The following is a 20,962-nucleotide window of genomic DNA, read 5'->3' as shown; positions in this document are numbered from 1 at the left end:
GTTAGGTACTCGAAAAGGTACTAGAGTGGAGGTTGTGGAAGCAAAGCTTCATGATGAATCAACAATGATTCAAAGGTGTTTTGATTATAACAATGATGACAACAAAAGATGATAACAAAGGTGATGAACAAAAAGCTCAAAAGATCAAAGAACAACTCAAGTGAATCAAAGAACATCTCAAGTAAATCAATAACAAGTCAAGAGTTCAAGAATCAAGGAGAATTCAAGACTCAAGAAGAAAGCCTAGAATCAAGAATCAAGACTCAAGATTCAAGAATGAAGAAAAGACTCAATCAAGACAAGTATTAAAAAGTTTTTTTCAAAACTTTGAATAGCACATGAGTTTTTGACAAAACCTTTACGAAAGAGTTTTTACTCTCTGGTAATCGATTACCATATTGTTGTAATCGATTACCAGTAGCAAAATGAGTTTGAAAAAGTTTTCAAACTGAATTTACAACGTTCCAAATATTTTCAAAAGGCTGTAATCGATTACAATGTTTTGGTATTCGATTACCAGTGCCCTTGAACGTTGAAATTCAAATTTAAATATGAAGAGTCACATCCTTTCACTCAAAAGCTTCGTGTAACCGATTACACTTATTTGGTAATCGATTACCAGTGACTGTTTCTGAAAAATCAAAAGATGTAACTCTTCAAAAAGCTTTTGACTTTTTCGAATGGGTTTTATGTTTTTCTAAAAGTTATAACTCTTCTGAATGACCTTCTTGACCAGACATGAAGAGTCTATAAAAGCAAGGCTTTGTTTTGCATTTTTAATCAATCTTTCTAACAACAATCTTGAATACTTTTGCCTTTCCAATCAATCCTTTACAAGCCTTGAAATCTCTTTGAAGTTCTTCTTCTTCTTCTTTGTACCAAAAGCTTTCTGAAGTTCTCTAGTTTTCTAAACCTTGAAAACTTGTGCTATTCATCCTTTTTATTCTCATCTCCCTTTGCCAAAAAGAATTTGCCAAGGACTAATCGCCTGAATTCTTTTTGTGTCTCTCTTCTCTCTTTTCCAAAAGAACAAAGGACTAACCGCCTGAATTCTTTTGTGTCTCCCTTCTCCCTTGTCAAAGAATTCAAAACGACACAGTCTGAGAATTCTTTTGATTCTTCCCATTCCCTAATACAAAAGCATTCAAAGGTTTAACCGCCTGAGAATTCTTTTGTATCCCCATTCACAAAGTATCAAAGGTGTAAAAGCCTGAGATCTTTGTCTTAACACATTGGAGGGTACATCCTTTGTGGTTCAAGTAGAGGGTACATCTACTTGGGTTTGATTGAGAACAAGAGAAGGTACATCTCTTGTGGATCAGTTCTAGTGGAGGGTACATCCACTAGGGTTTCAAAGAGAACAAGGGAGGGTACATCCCTTGTGGATCTTTGCTTGTAAAAGGATTTTTACAAGGTTGAAAGAAATCTCAAGGACCGCAGGTCGCTTAGGGACTGGAGGTAGGCACGGGTTGTTGCCGAACCAGTATGAAAACTCTTGTGTGTTTGTTTCCTTCTTCCCTACTCTTTTACTTTCTATTAAGTTTCTCTTCTACTCCTCATTCTCTTAACAATTTAGTAAAAGCCTTAAAAGAGTAATTTTTTAATTAGTAAAGGTTTAGGAATAATTAATTCACCCCCCTTCTTAATTATTCTGAGGCCACTCGATCCAACAGAGGTTTGAAAATAAACACCACTATTGTTGTGAACAATTGAACCATTTGGAAAAATAAAACCTAATGTGGAGTTCACAATTGTCTGACTGCTTGTTTCTCCCAAGAATGTCATACTTTATTCAAAGAGTTGAGTTAGGAATGATAGTTTGATTTTTTTACAATGTTCGACTGTGTGATATATATAGATGAGTTTCAGTATCATTGATTCAATTTTTAAAAATAAATACATACGCGTGCACATGGTTTCTGTCTGTGTTGTCAACCACACCAATGACCTGACATGCTAACACACTTTATGTTAACACGCTTGCATTTTCCAATGTGTAGTTAAGTCTTACAGTGTCCTGTCACGCTTTATGTTAACACGCTTGCATTTTCCAATGTATTGTCAACTCAAACAACAATTTATCATACATGCGTACTTTATTTTAGTTGCACCAATTATGATTTTTTTCGAAAAAGAAACAATTAACTAATAATTTTTATGTTAACATAACAACTAAACAAATGTACATTTTCAATCATCATTTAAGTCAACATAGTCTCTTTTGTACATCGTGAAGCTTCTATAATGCTGCATTATACTAATATATGGAGTTGGCAACTACTTCACCTTAGGATGACAATTGCTAGACCATAACAATGCTACCGGAGGTAAAGGACAACGGTCTTTTAAATAAATCTGTGGTACATGCATAAAAAATAAATATTAACTCAATCATACACAACTGATTTCATAATTTTTTTAAAAAAACTTGATATCTACAATGTACCTAAACAAAATGATTGCCATAGACGTGACCGATACAAATTATGTGATGCACCAAAGAATCTCTCAGTGGTTGACTTCTAATAGGAAAGAACGTCATGCTTTGTTGGTAAGACAATGATACAAGGATTACATTATACCTTGATGCAATCACATATCCCATGTCGGTTTTATCCATCCACTTATCCATAGTGACCTGAATGAAACAAATATAGACGTTAAAGTTAATTTTAAAGTTAAGTCTTAAAAAACAAAAACATAAATTAAATACCTTGGTTAACCCATCAACATGTAGTGACATCCTTAAATCCTCAAATCTGTCCGTGCCACCAAAGAGCTTGATATAGTCTTTTGAGAATTTGCCAAGTTCTATAAGCAGATGGGTGTGTACCAAAGACCAATAGTCTTCACCCATACCTAATAAACCAGCAACTGACTGACATCCACAATTTCCATCAGCTTCGACATCAATAATATTATCAATGAAGTCATGGATAAATGGCTGAATTAAATCCAACATAGGCATCATCCTTCTTGGATTGAGTTGGTCAGAAGATGATGAACTACACCTCACTGATGGATTGTTATTTTGTTGAGAATGAAAAACATCTACATACTTCCAGTAAGATGGATCGCGCTTTGTTGACCTTGGGTTTTTTTTCTTCGGTTTCTTCGGTGCACCTTTTGTGTTAACCTTTGCTGGAGGAGGACACATCGAATTTTGATTAGGGTATGCAATTTCGCAAAGCTTAGTCTTCAAAGTAAACTTACCACAAACATCAAGTTCTTCAAATCTTTTGGATATTGTTTCCATTACTTCCTTGATGCTCACTTCAGGCTTAGATAACCCTTGGTCTGAAAAACTGAGTCTCCTCCAGAACATATGGATTGAATCCAGTGGGATGCAACCAACAACATATTTGGATAGCTCACAAGCACAAGGAAGACCGTGCATGGTTCTCATCACACAACCACAAGTGGAAGGATTCTTGCCAGCATAGTGAACATGCTTAAATTCAGCAGCAATCTGATTTAAGCATACCTTGAAACCATTCTAAGTAGCCTCTTGTATAAGGTTTTTTTTAAGACATGTACAACGACATGTGTACTTGTTTCAAATGATGCTTTAATTTCCGTGTGCTGTAGCATCATCATGTTGTTCATTGCATCCTAGACACCGCATAAGTCTCCAAGGCTATTTTGTAGCACTCTTTTTAAAGCCAGTGAGCAGATTCAACCCTACATTTCAAATACACAAATAACAATAAACATATACAACAATAAAAATCCATCAATTCATCAACGTTAATAGAAATAAGTGAACAATTTCATACCTGTTTGTTGTTGTGTTCCCTAAGTGCATCACCTTATTCGTCCACGCGGTAACAAATTTTTCCTTGTGTGAGATTATCCATGTATCCTTGACATAATCAACAAACATTGGCCAAGGTGAACAAACCATTTCAAACCTCTTTAGGCACTTATCAAAATGTTGCTCCGAAGGACAATCAACAAGAGTTCCCCAAGCATCCATGACATATTCCCAAGCATTTCTTTGACCAATTAACGATTTACATTTGGCCTTCACATTCTTGTTTATGTGAAAGCTGCACAACAAATTTTTACACTCAGGAAATATAATTTTCACTGCATTCATCAATGCTAGGTCTCTGTCAGTGACAATAACTCCAAGGAGGACATCACGTCTTAAAAATATACCTCAGAAGCGTTCTAAAGCCCAAACCACATTATTAAGACGTTCACCCTCCAGATATGCAAAACCGGCAGAGAATGTCATCCCAGTTGGTGTCACCCCAACAAAATCGAGTAGTGAGAGTCTGTACCTGTTTATTTTGTAGGTATTGCCTATCAAAAACACTAAATTACATGCGTTGACTAACTTCACTACATCAAGGTGACACCAAAAGATATCACGAACCACGTCTTCATCCTTTAATCTGTGTCAATGAATATACTGATCCCGTTCAAGAAGTTTCATTAGATGTGCATTTCAGTATCACTTCCTCTTATGGAAGAATGGTATGCACTTCTTGTATTGTATATTTGTTTGATGGTCGTGCAACTATTGGCATTGTGCTCCTTCAGAGTCTGCAGAATGTTTCTTGGTTTCACCATTGACTTCGTCATATCAACAATAAGTGTCTTTTCAGCTTTAGTCAATCGCCTGACATATGGATGTCCAAATAATGACTTGGCCAATTCATGATTATGAATCCCACAAATCAACTTCACCATCCAGCCTTGTCCTCCAACCATTGGCTTGCCACGAAGCTTGAAAAGACACCCACATTTCCTAGTCTCAGTGTCTCTTCTAACAAATTCTTTCTTCCTACACCTATACTCGCCACTCCACTCCTTTCACAACCAATTAACACAAACGAAGTCCTTCCTCTACTACCTGTTTTTGTGTCAGACCTTAAAATCACCGTCACAAATCCATTTTCATAAGTAACGGATCGAGCCAACCGCAAAACATCATCTCGGTTGTCAAACACCTACAAACCAATCCAAATAATTTCAGTTTCCTACAACATATTCATTTTATTAAATCACTCACAATCATGAATATTATTACCTGAGAAGTATTGAACGCATCCGAACAATCAACATGTGGTTCATTCACACCACATTCTTCTTCATTTTCATCCATATCAACTTCTTTAGGCATTATACCTTCATGCATCCACTGATCTTCATCCATCTTAACAATAAATCTAAAATTTCAACACAGACATACAACACATAACCGAACTACACATAACATACAAAAACTATACATAATAACTCATCATTAGTAAAAAGCCAAAACCCTATTTCATTCTACACGTATAAAAAATTCAAATAAAAAATGACAATACAAACAAAGTAATAATTTAAAAACAAAATTAAACTTTAAAAATTCAAAAAATAGAGTCTGTTACGGATCAAGTTGATTCGTAAGTCTTTTACGGATCAAGTTGATCCGTAAAAGACTTACGGATCAACTTGATCCGAAGCAATGAAATCTACATGCGGATCAAGTTGATCCGTAAACTTCTTACGAATCAACTTGATCCGCGCGATCTGCCATACACCAGAACACACCCAACACTGTGTACCTCGTATGTCGCCGACGAGCACCACAACACCGAACACCGGTACCTTCACCTTCACGGAACCTAACCGTTCAGCGAACCAAACCGATAGCAAGGGAACAAACAAAATACGGGGAAACACTGCGTACCGAAGAGAGAAAAGGAGAGAATGCGCAAATGGAAGCATTGTGCCGTTTTTAAAAGCTGGGTGCAGTAAATGGAAGCACTGTTCATGGAAAAGGGAGAAAGAAGGAGCAACGGGGATACTTTTGGAAATTTCAAAAGTTGCTGGGTGGACCAGCAATAATGATGGGTGCACCTAGCAACTCCCTTATTAAATTAGGTTTGAAATTCAAATCAAAGTTACTGTTACTAAGTAAAAAAAAGGGCGAGGAAATCGTGTTTTTTTTTTTAAATGGATTGAAGTAAGATTGGTGGAGTGGAAAAGTTAAAATCCAAATGATGTAATTTCCCAAAAGTCTTCAAAGTGAAATTACAATATTTTCACAAATATTTTAACTTTAGAAGTTGGCAATTGAGTTTGTAAAAACAATAATATATATATATATATATATATATATATATATATATATATATATATATATATTTCAAGTCTAAATTGGATAAATGAAGTATCTAATTAATTTCCTGTATAAAGTTTTTATGGGGAAAAAAGTGGGCTAATATAGGTTGTAGTAAATTTTTAGATGTTATAACAATCTATCCGTACATACAAAATTGGGGAAAAAAGTGGGCTAATATAGGTTGTAGTAAATTTTTAGATGTTATAACAATCTATCCGTACATACAAAACTAAAATGTATTCTTATACGTGACTTAAATACTTAATAACTTTCTTTAGAAAACAAACCTTTTTGCTTATTTTAAAAATAAGTTAATTTAAACAAATTGTATATATATAAATATAAATTCATATATTTCAAATATAAATTTATAATCTTTATTGACTTAATTAAGTTTTTCATATTTATAAGTCATTTTCAAATTATTACCTAATATTTATTTTTTTAACCAAGTGCATGAAAAATTTGTTAAGATTACTACTTAAGAAATTCATTTTTTATCATATAGCTACCTCAAAATTTTTTCAATTTCATTTGTTAATTTCCCTCTGTTAAGTAATGACGTAAGAAATTAAGTGTTATGTTATCACACGTAATTATTGATACGTTATTAAAGATGATGACGTGACAATGAGATATTTATGATAAAGACATAATGATGTGACACTTCATTTGTCACGTCATTATTTGATGAAAAACGTGAAAAATAATTTATATTTCAAATATGAAAAACTTAATTAAGTGATATTTATTTTAAAGATTTCCTAGTTTACACTCATTTAATATTTTTTTTAAAAAAATTATGTTACCCTGTTATACAAAGTTATAACTTTAATTTTTTTGTGGGCAAAAAAAAAACTTTTCAATTTCCTGATACGTACTTTAATTTAAGTGTAACTTTTAGTAAGCCACACACAATATCTACCAAAAACCAAGACAGTTATAAAATGAGTTAAGACATAAGCCAGGTACTAATGTTTTGTCTTTATTATTACATATAACCAAAATTGATGAAGTTTTGTAGTATTAAATTCAAAGTTTAATCATACAGCGAAGAAAATTAATGAATTGAGAAAGACAAAAAATAGTACTTTATTAGTAGCCTTTTTTCCTTGCTAAATTTGAGATCAAATTACGCTCCTCTGTCCGAACCCGCCCTTTCCTTCGCGGGTCTCATCGACAATTTTTTTTTAAAATTTTCAAGTTACCCTACCCTACCCCACTAGGGTGTCCCTTTCCACTTTTGCTCCCATTTCTATATTCACGTTTATTGCCTCCAGCTCCTCTGTCCCTCTCACACCCGGCTTTCGCTTTTTGCTACCCACTACCCACTACCCCTCTTCTTTGCATCCTCTTTCTCTTCTTCAAATCAAATCAAATGTTATCTAACTAAGCTCTAGCTCACTCACACTCACTTCCAGTTTCCAGATCTCTACACTTTCTAAGTAGAGCCCGTGAAACAACCACTCTTTAATTACTCACTCACATTGCGCTTCTCACTTCACTTTTTTTTTTTCTTTTCTCCTCACTTAGATCCAAGCCGTTTAGTTTAAAACGCTGCGTATAGTAGTTTTAAGTTCAGTTCCTTAACTCGGTGCTTTCCTTTTTTTGGTTTTCAGCTTCTAGAAGCTTTTGCGGTTCAATGGAAGTGTCGTCGGAGAAATCCGGCGAAGACGTGGCGCCGGAAATGCTTCAGAGTTCTCCGAAGAAGAATGTTCCAGAAGCTTCCAGAAGAGCTGCGAAAACGGTTGCTGACGGTCCGGTTTCGGCGAAGAGGAAGGTTGAACCGCGGACCGGTTCGGTCACGGCTGCGACGAAGAGATCAGGTTCAATCGGAGGTTCTGCGAGTGCGGGTTCTGCGCCGAGACGGAACAGCACCGGAGGATTGTCTCAGAAAGCGTCGATCTCCGATGGAAGGAGAAAAACCGGTGCGGAATCTGCCGCCGGAGCTAGGAGCGGTGCTTCGTCGGGGAGCGAGCCTGTGCGGAGGTCGCTACCGGAGCTCCGGCGAAGTTCGGTGACTTCTTCACGCGTTGCTGTGAAGCCGGCTGTGGCCTCGCCGGCGGCTCCGGCTTCGGCTTCGAGAACTTCCGTTGCGAGTAAGGTGGAGGTGGCGAAGAAGCCGGTGAGTAAGCCGGCATTGTCGGCTTTGACTTCGGCTTCGTCGTTGTCGAGAAGGATTGGTTCTTCGTCGGTGGATAGCACTGCCAGCAGCAGCGGTTCTGCTCGGAGGACGGTTTCAAGGGTTTCGTCGCCGACAGTTTCGAGCGGGTTGAAGGCAGGGTATCTGTCGACGTCGCAGGATAGGACGTCGGCGATGTCTGGGAGGAGGAAGGGAAGCACTGCTGATAGCAGGGATTCTCGGTTTATTGTTCTTCCGCAAGTTGAGATTAAGGCCAATGATGATTTGGTAAGTTTTGAGATTATGGTGGCACTTTTAGTTTTCTGTTTAGGATGTTATTAGTGAGTTACTGTTGAGTTTCATGTGAAAGTGGAATGATTGGGGAAGGAATAGGAAGAAGGAATTATAGCTGCATAGGTGTGGAACAATGGAGGTGAAATAATTGCTGAAAAAAGAAGGAATTATGCATACTAGTTGAATGATTTTTTTGGAATGTGAGTAGGGCAAAGGCTCCATTTTGGAGTTAATATAGTAGCGTGCACAATCATGCTTGTTGAAGTTAGTTTGATTGACCGGGTTGTATATTTTATTCCTGTTGAGTAACTATTACTAGTCGGTGTTAAGTGTATTTGAGTGGTTTAGGTAGCATGAAATGGGCTCACCCTACCTTGTTGCCTCCTTCCATTTTGGGGGGTGGGGGTGCAGTTGTGGGTATCTCATGTTTTATTTGAAGCTAAACTTCTATTATATTGTGAGCAACTATGATGTAGTTTTCAGATGCAGTCATTATCTAATTCTCATTCATCTTGATATTATATTAGAGACTGGATCTTAGAGGACACAGAGTTCGTAGTCTCAATGCCAGTGGATTAAACTTATCCTCACACCTAGAGGTAAATGTATCTTCTTCTGTTTAGCCCACTATTTATTTTAGAGAACATGTTCAAAGTTGTTTATAGCAGTGTTGTAAAATAATTATTTTATGCCAGGTAATGGCCATATTTTATTAAAGTCCTATATGGCAAATGAGCATCGTCACATGAATAGATTTATATGAATATGCTCTCTATTTGTCGCTGTGATTATTTTAGTCATTTTTCTTTTCTCTTTATACTATTTTAGAATTTTGGATTAAGGACCTAACTCAACCCCACAAAAAACCAGTTTATAAGGTGAGGATTGCTCAAGCCTTGTAGGCATTGCTTAGGCCAATCTTTAGTTGATGGGAGATCTCAACCTGTTAAAAGTTGATATCTCTGTGGCTCCACGTCATGAAGCTTAACTCAATCTTTCTAGTCAGCCCCTTTGTAGGTAGCCTTTTTTGAGACATTGTGGCTTAGGGGTGACTGCAACTAAGATGACTTTCCAGCAGATAGACATTATTTTTTTAATATTGTCACTTTTCAAGGTGACTACTTTAAATGTTTTAATAAAAATTTTAGCAGTGTCCATCCATATGGAGTTGATTCCAGTGTTCGAACCAATGAACATAATTTTTTTAATTTTTAAGTGGGCACTTGATGAGGAGTGTTTGACACTTATTATACAGGTGTTGGTGTGTTCAACACTCTAACTCCATAAGCAAAAAGTGTCTGTGCATCATAGTGCATTATTTGTATGTTATTTCTAGTAGTCATTAGCACTCTATAGCAGAGTAGCTGAGTGGAGTGTCTGCTATGGGATTCAAATAGCAGCAATTGTAGCCTCAATAGTGGCCAAAATGGCAGTTTTTCATGTGCTATAACGTCATATAGGCTTATGAAACCTAGTTTTACCCCTGAAACAATGTTGTTTAGTTCTGTTTTTTGGGTAAAATGTATTTTCTCTCCCATTTGTTAATGCATTTTTGTTTTAGAAATAGTTGGATTTGAAACCCTCCTTCCTTGACCATTCAATAAAATATTACCTTTGTTTTGATCTCAATTCCTTCACACTTTACAACAGTAATATTTTTCTTGTGTTTCATTCTTTCTTCTTCCTTTAGACTTCCCAGTTTTCATTTTGCTAATTTTTGTTTAATTTGTTATGTTCCTTTTATATTAATTTCAATTTTCACCATCTTTAAGTTTTTATTTTACTTTATTTCATTACTATGTTCTTACTACTCCTAGATTGATGGTGATTGTGTGTATAAATTGTGACTTAATATTTATATTTATCATGAATTTCTTTATTTTTTTTTGGTTTTTAGTATTTATATGTTTTTTGAGTATTTATATGTGCCGCATAGATTATATAGTTTGTATTATGATATTTAAAATAGCAGTCATTCTTCCTCCTGCTATAGTATTTTCAGAGCAAGCTGTTATGCACTGCTATCTACAGTTGATAACTATGATTTTATTGTGGTCAGATTGGTTTAGCCGAATACATACCATTTCCCCAAATGTTTGCCCTCTTTGAAATACTAGAATGAGTTAGTTGTTGGTTCAACTGCAATTGTTTCTGTCAATGGCTTTAGGTTTTGTTCTTTAAGATTATAAAACAAAATTTCTGATTTTCCATAGTTTAGCTCAAGCATTCAGAGTGTAAAGGACAGAATTTCAAGTTGTATTTTGTTGTACCTGGTTTGTTTCTGTTTTGAGGATTTTTCATAATTCATAGCACTTAACTTATGATTCTTATTGGCAGTTTGTTTATCTCCGAGATAATCTCTTGTCTACACTGGAAGGAGTAGAAGTATTGACGAGAGTGAAGGTTTTATATAATAATTTACATTTGGGGTGTTACGTTTGAATAATCTCAAATATAATTGTTACAGACTGATTGAAAGAAACTATTTTCTTTCAGGTTCTTGATTTGAGTTTTAATGAATTTAAGGGACCTGGATTTGAGCCTCTTGAAAATTGCAAAGTACTGCAGGTATGTTGTATTGTATTTAATTTAATTTTACCTTTTTATGTGTGGATGATGTTGTCTTATGGCTGAGATAGGAAAGTTGAAAGATGTGAATTTTTATTTAATAATAGCAGTGTGAAATCCTTAACTTTGTATGCAGCAACTCTATCTTGCTGGAAATCAAATCACATCATTGGCAAGTCTCCCTCAACTTCCTAATTTGGAGGCAAGCTTAAAAAACTCTGCTATCTTTGTGATTTAAATTTAATTCAGATCTTATTGTGGTCTTCAACTTCAGTGTTCATCTTTTTTTTTTTTATATATCTTTCATTTTTGCAGTTCCTGTCAGTAGCTCAGAATAAGTTGAAGTCTCTTACTATGGCTAGCCAACCTCGACTCCAGGTTGTTCAGTTGTATGGAGTATTGTCAATATGTATTTGTTGTGTTTTTGTGTATGCATGTGTATAACTGAATTCTCTTTGAATGAAATAATTTGGTGCAGGTCTTAGCTGCCAGCAAAAACAAAATTTCTACTCTTAAGGGTTTCCCATATTTACCGGTTCTTGAGGTTAGTAGGAAACCATTTTTATTTGGCCTAATCTAACTTAGTGATCAGACATCATCCCACTTTTATTCTAGTAGACTTTCTATTGGACATAGTTTATCATTCTGTGTTATTGTTTGATAAATTATCTTTAGCCTTTGTGGGAGTCTGGGATGTTGGATGAGTTGGAAATCTTTAAAAAAGGGGGGGGGGGGGGGTGGGGATTGAATAGATTCCTTGAAAATTTACCGCATCTTTTTAATATTCAATTAAACCAATAAGCCCCTTTGTGTGAATCAATGTTTTCTCAAAATAGTTTATGAACCAAGAAAACCAGTTAACACAAAACCTTTAAAAAGCAGCATTTTGAATAAAAACTTATTACAATTCCAATTAACATCATTGATTGCAAAACTAGGATAAGAGAAAGAGAGAATCACAACAAGATTTATACTGGTTCAGTCATTATGGACCTATATCCAGTTATACCCGTCAACCCTAGTTGGATGTTTCAATTATGAATTTCAATGTATTACAAAGACTATGCACACACAAAGAAATTCAAAAACTCCCTTCCAACTTGAACCCTACAAGTGGAAACCCTAACAGTTGAAACACTATCAACTCTATGCTTGGTAACCCAACCAAGATTAACCTTGAAGAAAAGAAATCATATAAAGGATAGAATACACTTAATAGTGCAGATTGAAACTCTTAAAGCTTTAACCATGATGATTAATCCATGATGAAGATTGCATGATCCTTAGGCATCATTGTCTCTCATGGGGAATGCAAAAGGATTTCCTATGCAAAAAGAGTCAAAAGAGAGGGTATTTATAGATTTAACTGATAAAACCGTAATAATCAATTACCAAATCTTGCAATCGATTAAATACCTTTTGTTCTGCATTTCTAGAATTGTGGTAATCGATTACACCAACTGGTAATCGATTATCTCGATCAACAGATAGCAAACATTACTCTTTAGAAGCAGTCGCAGTCGATTATGAAATCTGGTAATCAATTATTTTGACTTCTAGAGGGATTCCTAAGTGTTTTAGACACAATGTAATTGATTATGAAAAGTGGTAATCAATTATCTCAATGTACATAGACTTCCTTCTCCTTAAAACAAGCATTGTAATAGAGAACTATATGTTGTAATCGATTATCCCGATGGAACTTAGCTAAATTTCAATAAAGTCAGTTCATATACTTGTTCTAACACAATGTAATTGATTACACAAACTTGTAATCGATTAACTTATGTTGAACATGAATTGCTCTAAAAGCATAGTGAATAATTCAATCTTATATCACACTTGATAACCATCTAAGCATGTTGAAAGAAACTTAAACTATTCTACAACATACATGCCTAGACTAAAACAATTAATACAAATGCTGCATCTATTTAAACTTGTTTGGCATTGCAAAAATATATCAAAAACCAAAACTAAAAACTAAGTCTTCATGAGATCAACATGGGAAATGCCTAGTAATCTCTTGAAAACATATATTACTTTAGTGAGTTTTGGACACTAATCTTTATTTAATTTATGGATTGTGTTTTTCTGTTTGGGTGAATTGCTGGTTTTTTTAGATAAAAAGCACCAAGTAAACTGTATGGGTCGATGTGATGTGTGGTTAGGTTCTATGTTTCATTATTTTGGCTATGATTGTCAAGAATTTTATCATTGGTTCCCTTTGTCTAGGAACCTATGTTTTCATATGGTCAATTGTTCTTGTTAACATGTCTAATACTCCACTTCACATGAAAGCCCTTTTGGTTTTGGAGGGTGTAGAAATACATGCCTGCCTTGTGTTGAAGTTCACTTTGATTTTGATTATTAACTATATTTTAAACCCATGCATTGCACAAATTCATTTAAATTATACATTTTTTATATTTGTATTTAGTATTTTCTTAAAAAAATATATGTATACTATTAAAATTATCAATTTAAAAAAAATTAGTAGCATATTAATTATAATTACATTAAAATTGTGGAAGATCATTTTTGTTATTGTGAATACAATGTTTACATGTACTTAAATTTTGTGTGTTTATTTTTTTTTGGTTAATTTTTGTGTGTCATCTATAACTATTAATAAAGGCAATAAACAATTTCGTGTACACATTTACTATTCCTAATTTACCCTTCAATTACTTTTGAAAAGCACCCACAAATATCTTTCCAACATGATAGTTATTACAACTACATCTAACTCAAAAAAATAAAAAGAAGACGATTAAGGCACAAGGCACTCTAGACTGCCTGTTTTTTTCAACAAGTAATTAATTAATAATTTTTAAGTGTATTTATTGTAAATTTTTTTAAAGGATATTTTTAAAGTTATTAATATATAATTTCGAATAAAGTTTGTTAACCATAACAGTTAATATATTTCAAGTTTTAATCTTATCATTTAACTATTATAAGTAATTTAACAGTTATTAATATATTATTTTTGCTGAGCAAAAAAAAAAAAAGAAAAAAGTAATTTCTATTTATAAGAATTATTATTTGTGTTACTAATTTTTTTAATATATTTTTTTGATAGGAAAAACTAATAGTATATTATTATCATTATTATTATTATTATTATAGTATGTAAGATTTGAATAAAATTAAATAAAAATATAAAGTATATTGATATATATATTGATATATATATATATATATATATATATATATATATCCACACATAATTTATATAATAATTTCTATCCTTAATTATTAATTTTTAAAAAATTGTATAATAAGTAAAATGTTACTTTTTAATATTAAAATTATTAAAATTAATATGTTATTATTAAAATTATATATAAATAGTATTATTCTCAGTAATTTAGTTCATTAAATACATTGTAAAGTTAAAATTTAGTTCAATGACTATAAGAACTTCAAGGCTCCTTGTCTATATATAATATAGGTAGATATCAGAGTTATTGGGATCCAACTTGTTGACCTTGCTTGATTATTGACTGATGTTAACCAACCATTGTGGGCATGATGGTAACCATTATATAGATTGTAAACATTAGTTTAGTATAGAATATTATTTTCTTAAAATAAAATTATAAATATTTCTGTTATGCAGGGGTGACTAAAGTTGTGTTTTTGGCCAAGGGTTTCTCTCACCAAGTTTTTAAATTAGTCCCTCCTTACATTTTAATTTTTTTTTTATGAATTTAACTGGAATACATTGGTAATGTAAAGATTTTTTACATTGTCATCTAATCATGGATTGTCATATATTTGAAAATTGTTGACTTATAATAATTGTTTTAAAAGTCATATTTAGGGTGATTTCTAATTGGCTTACAATGAAAAATCGTTATACTAATAATTTATCAAAAATAAACTCATTTTATTTTGTATTCTTACTATTACCAAAATGTTTCTAATTGGATTTGCACCTTGGCCGTTATTTATGCATTAATTTAGTCATGTGAGAAACATTTGGTACTTATGCAATCTAGTTGGAAACTTTCACAATATAGGTACTAGTTTAAAATTGGATAAACACGGTAGTTAACCTGCATGTTTCAATTTCAAGTAACTTTCAGAGACTTAAATTAATGTTACTTTCTTTGATTTTTTATGCACTGTAGCATTTGCGAGTAGAGGAGAATCCTATACTTAAGATGCCTCATTTGGAAGCAGCCTCAATATTACTAGTTGGGCCTACTTTGAAAAAATTCAATGATAGAGGTATGAATAGTAAGGTTTTTAGCCTTTGGTATCTATATTTTTTGGTTGAACCGATAGACAAATAATTTTTACCATAGGTTAAGGAGTACCTGCCATATATGTTTCTTTAAGTGATCTCTACTGGCATCATTGAGCTCTTATATCATGTATTAAGATAGTTTATTTATTGAATATGAAAAGTTTTGCAGATCTCTCTCGTGAGGAAGTGGCACTAGCAAAGCGTTATCCTGCACATACAGCTTTGTGCATTAGAGATGGTTGGGAGTTTAATCGCCCTGAGCATGCTGCAGAGTCAACTTTCTGCTTTTTAGTTGAGAAATGGAAGGACCATATTCCTCTGGATTTTTTTCTCAAAGAAGCCTCCATAGATAAACCTGTGGAAGAAGATATGTGTCGTTGTCATTTCACAATTATTCATGATGGTGCAGCTAGTACAGACCCACCATTAGTTTTAAAATATCAATGGTTTTGTGGTGATATATCACTTTCAAATTTTATCCCTATTCCAGAGGCTACTGATGAGGTAATGAGTTGATTACATCATTATCACTGCTTCATATTTTTGCTTCTCTTGTATATTTGTTCATGTTATTTGTGTTCATGACATTTGTATGATTTTTAGGTTTACTGGCCAAAGCATGATGACATTGGTAAAGTTCTGAAAGTGGAATGCTCTCTCACTTTAGGAGAAATGGTGTATCCTCCTATATTTGCCATCTCTTCTCGTATTTCACGAGGTAGGTTTGTCTTGTTTCTGTATATAATGTATAATTTAGATGAACAGCTAACTATAGGAATAAAGTGACCCACATACTTTTTTTTTTTGCACAGCAAAAATTTATATTATATATTATAAATAAGAATCAGTACTAGGTGTACTGAAGTGTACAACAGAAAACATAGGCAATGAAAAGCGAAACCCAACTAAAAGACAAGTACAATACAATACAGCTGACAAGATATGTCAAACCCCTCTAAGAGAGTTCATCCTTCAAGTTAGTTGACCAAAGGTTAAAATGAGTTTGGAATCCCTTCTCCCACATACTTATTATCATGAACCTGTGGAAGTGCACATGATATTTACTTAAAAATGATGTACTGTGGATTCCTTTCTTATTTTTTTGTTTGTATTCTTCATATCCCTGTTTGCTTTTATTGTTGTTTGAAGCAACAACATTTATATTCTCTTTATGTTATTGTTTGTATGAGGGAGCTGAAGCTTTATTGTGCACTGCACTTTGTAGGCATCAGGATGTGTGAAATAGTATCAAATAACTTGTTTCCTTTTGTCAAATTTCTGAACTTAATGGATTTGTGTGTGTGTGTGTGAGATACACTCAAAGAAGGGGAAAATGTGCCCGTTAGAAACCATGAGAGAAAAAGGGTAAGAAAGTGAGAGAAAATAGTTGTGGATAAAATTTGTGCTGAACTTAATGGATTTGTGTGTGTGTGTGTGTGAGATACACTCAAAGAAGGGGAAAATGTGCCCGTTAGAAACCATGAGAGAAAAAGGGTAAGAAAGTGAGAGAAAATAGTTGTGGATAAAATTTGTGTGTGTGGATTTGTCCATAAAAGTTGATCAAGAACACAATTTGTCAGGCTGTTCACAGAATCTGTATGAAGATAGATCCTTGGATACTCATCTTGAACAGGGATGCAGTAGACTTTGATGCTCTTTTCAATGATATTCTCTCTGAGAGAACAGATCCAGTTCCATATGTTTCTTCCTTGAGTGAAGATCTGCATTATATGAGGGGGAAACAATGCTAAGGTTATCAGAGTAGAGGATAGGAGTGAAAACCAACACCTTGAGCTCTTGAACTAGAGTCTGAATCTGTTAGATTCAATCTTAAAAGATATATATGCTGTATCCCAAGAATTGTGGCAGACGATGTGGGACTTCCTAACATCTAATAGAATTCTAACATAACATAAAAGATGTTTTGAGAGAGAAAATCTTTAGAAAAGACAAGTAAAAAATATTATTGACCACTGAGGTGTGTTACAACTTGGTATATATAGGCTTAGATAGTTAGTTATGACAGCTATTCAGCTGTCAATAACTTTTTTTTTTTGCTCAGCAAACATAGATAATATATATTAATAATGAGTACCAGTGGTACTAAAGTTACAGTATTTTAGGGGCCAGCTGGTTCCTATGGCTATTGGTAGGAACAAAGCTAGCACCACAGCACCCTGCTACCTAACCCGTGCTACAAAAACCATCCCCCAAACTCCCAAGCTAAGTACAGAAACCTAGTGATAGGTTGGTAGTCCATTGGTTGAAATGAACTGTAAAATCTTTCTCGTTGGACTTGAGCCATGACCAAAGTAATAGTAGGGCATCATCCATAACTTTGCTACCGTTGAAACCTTGATTTTGAAAGACTATTCTGTTTCTTTGTTGCCAAATAGTCCACGTTACTGCAACCCACCAGCACTTCCACCTTGTAGACTTTGTGATCCCAACAACCTGCTGCCCATGCTGCATAAAGTGCTCCCTTGGGTTTTGTGGAGGTGCAGTCAGTATTCCGATCCAAGATAATGATTCCCACCAAAGAGGTAGGATCTTACTGCAGTTAAAAAACAAGTGGGCAGCGTCCTCTTCATGACTGCGGCAGAATGGGCACATCGTGTCACTCACCGCCACTTGTCTCCTATTGAGGTTCAGCTTTGTTGGTAATCGATCCTTAATTAACCGCCATGCGAACACTGATGCTTTAGGTGGAATTTTGAGTTTCCAAAGTTCCTTAAAAACAACCTCCTGATTAGACTCCATTATATCTCCCCACAACAGTCCATATGCACTTTTAGATGAGAATTTGCCTCCTGGGTCAGGTTTCCACCACCAGAAATCAGGTCTGTGTGGAAGAATTTCCTGCTGTGCTATCTTCCCGATAAAATCATCCGCCATTGCTATCTCATTGTCGAACAAAGGACGCCTCCAATTAAGCTGCCATTCCCAAACTGCACCCGAAAAACTCCCCATCTGCATAATAGTCTGCTGCTGCTGAGAAGAAATCTGGTATAACCGAGGGTATTTTAGCTTCAATGGTACATCATTGTCAACCCAGCAATCCTCCCAGAATCGACACTTGTCACCACAACCCAACCTCCATTCAGTTTCCCTCATAAGTGCCCTGTTTTGTTGCAGATTGTGAGTGCTGATGATGTCCTTCCACCATATTGAGTCATGGCCCCCTGTTTTCCCTTCTTCCAAAGACCTCCAGCCACCATACTTAGAGACTAGAATCCTGGCCCATGGTTCGCCAGGCTGCTGGAACATCTCCCATCTCCATTTTGCTAACAAAGCAGTGTTGAAAGTTTTGATGTCTTTTATACCAAGCCCACCTTTATCCTTAGGTAAGCACACCATTCTCCATTTGACCCAGGCAATCTTTCTATGGTCTGAGCCGCCACCCCATAGGAACCTCCGTTGAATGGTCACCAGTTTATCAGCCACTTTTAAGGGTACCCTGAAAAAAGAAAGAAAATAGATAGGGATAGAAGAGGCATCATCATCGCAGCCTCAGCCGCAGGCATCGAGTTCCGGCCAAAACGGCGTCGTTCGCGATTTGCTCACATTGGCTCGTCAGCTCATCACTCAAGGCAAACCTTCCTAGGCCCTCCAAGCTGCTGAAAGATCTTTCATTTTGATTGGTGGAGTAGCCGTTGGCAGTAGATCCGGTTGCAAGCTGACTTTTTGATTTGATCTCTCTCAGAATGTGTTGACTTGGTATGCACTGAGATGAGTGAGAGAGAGACACCCAGAGAGAGAGCGTCACCCAGAGAGAGACCCAAACACTGTGAGAGAGAGATACGTAGTGAAAGAATCCAAAACTGGGAGAGAGTGGAACATAGGGAGAGAACCAAACTCTGAGAGAGTGCATGAGGAGGTGAAGGAGTCTGAGTGGACGACTGTGAGTCATAGGAAGCATCGGAACTTCCCACCATGTCGTCATGGCAGGAGTGGGAAATGCGACGAAGACCACCCTCAACGAAGGAACTGGAGAGATAGAACAGACATTACTTCATTTTACTTCACTCGATTTCATGATGAGGTAACAGAAACGGAGCTGTGGACTCATTTTCGTAAGTGGGGAGACGTAAAAGAGATTTTCATTCCTAAGAGGAGAAACAGAGAAGGGAGGAGGTACGGTTTTGTACGCTACAAAGGGATCTCTGATAAAAGAAGAATTGAAAAGCATGTTAACGCTCCGAAATATGGAAGAGGACAGACGATGATGGAACATTACAAGATCGTTCCTACGAAGAAGGGGAAGGGAGTGGCTGTTCATGGTCAAAAAGAAGCACCGCTCAGGACAACGAGGAACAAGGTATTTCAGAAGACATATGTAGAAGCAATGGCCGTATCGTCTGACAGAAACACACCTGGGACAATTGCAGATGCTAAGCTGGTTAGTTATGGGGGACCACAACCTCAGATAACCTTAGATATATCGGAGGGAGATATACGGCGATACGAAAATATGTGGGTGGGAAGACTGAAGCAGTTAGAAATCTTCGAGCTTTTAGAAGACGAGGTATTATGGAAACTGGGACCAGGTGTGTCGCCCAAATACTTGGGTGATGACATGGTCCTTCTTCTCGGTCTCTCCGACACGAGAGCAGCGAAGATCATGGCAGAAGAAATCGAACAGGGTTCATCCTTGTTTTACTCGTTGACGAAATGGAAACCACAGCTCCATACCGGAAACAGGCTGATATGGCTCCGATGCTGGGGTATCCCATTAGTCACGTGGTCGATAGACAACATCCGTAAGATGGTGGCGGTGGTAGGTGACTTGGTGGAGGTAGACGACGACGTCGAACACATGCAGAGACTCGACCGTGCTAGAGTCTTGGTTAGGACTCCTTGACCACCGCTAATACAACAGGTAGTAAAAGTTCACGCCGGAGGAGAAACTTACCGCGTTCACATGGTGGAAGAGAACGGCGGCGACGGGCTGAGTAATAGGTGTCGTGAGAGGAGTACATGGGAGTCTTCGGAGGAGATTCTATCGGACGACGACTATACTGTCAGTGTCCGATCTTGGAGAGTCGTGGCGGCGCCGTCATCACCGGACGGAAACTGTGAAGGCGAGAGGCGCGAACCGCTTTCTACCCTTTTACCCACTGGTCTCGACATAGCTGTTGACCCAGTGGGTGAAGACCACCATGCAAGGGACCTTTGTCTAGTTCAGATTCTGAAAAGCACACCGGACCTAAAGAGGAAAGGATTTGAATCCATCTCTGGTCAACACATACCACACCTGCCAGTTGACGAGGAAGAGGAAATTCCCAGAGCAGAGTTACAGGTCAACTTAGATGAGAAAAGAGAGTTTGAGGCCAGCTCAGCAGTAGGAGCTTCTGAAAATGTCCATTTTGAGCATGTGTCAAAGCTGGGGAGAAATGTTAATATCTTTAATAGCTCCAACGGTCTAATTGCCCCAGAGACCGCACCACCTCATAACCCAAAACTTATTGGGCCTGAAACCAGCTTGGACTTTTCCTCATATACCTCCCCCGAGGCCCAAAATAACACCTTTGCTAACTCTAAAGTGCAACAGCAGGAGCTAAGTAATACTTTGCAAGTGTACAGAAGAAAAAAATTGGGC

General features: G+C 36.0%; 1 protein-coding gene across 1 annotated transcript in view; it reads left to right on the top strand.

The window, feature by feature from the left end:
- Positions 1 to 7,384: 7,384 nt before the first annotated feature.
- Positions 7,385 to 20,962, top strand: part of LOC114388408 (187-kDa microtubule-associated protein AIR9-like) — a 57,269-nt gene continuing 43,691 nt past the window's right edge. The window contains exons 1-11 of the mRNA XM_028348887.1: positions 7,385 to 7,566; positions 7,741 to 8,531; positions 9,065 to 9,136; positions 10,875 to 10,940; positions 11,034 to 11,105; positions 11,242 to 11,307; positions 11,421 to 11,483; positions 11,584 to 11,649; positions 15,245 to 15,344; positions 15,533 to 15,867; positions 15,967 to 16,081. Of these exons, the coding sequence (XP_028204688.1) occupies positions 7,764 to 8,531; positions 9,065 to 9,136; positions 10,875 to 10,940; positions 11,034 to 11,105; positions 11,242 to 11,307; positions 11,421 to 11,483; positions 11,584 to 11,649; positions 15,245 to 15,344; positions 15,533 to 15,867; positions 15,967 to 16,081 (1,723 nt within the window). The 5' untranslated portion in view covers positions 7,385 to 7,566; positions 7,741 to 7,763. The remainder of the gene's footprint in view (positions 7,567 to 7,740; positions 8,532 to 9,064; positions 9,137 to 10,874; positions 10,941 to 11,033; positions 11,106 to 11,241; positions 11,308 to 11,420; positions 11,484 to 11,583; positions 11,650 to 15,244; positions 15,345 to 15,532; positions 15,868 to 15,966; positions 16,082 to 20,962) is intronic.

The sequence above is a fragment of the Glycine soja genome, chromosome 15, assembly GCF_004193775.1.
Source record: "Glycine soja cultivar W05 chromosome 15, ASM419377v2, whole genome shotgun sequence".
NCBI classification, from domain to species: Eukaryota; Viridiplantae; Streptophyta; class Magnoliopsida; order Fabales; family Fabaceae; genus Glycine; species Glycine soja.
Note: the sequence above shows the minus strand (reverse complement) of the source record. Positions and strands in the feature narration are given on the sequence as shown.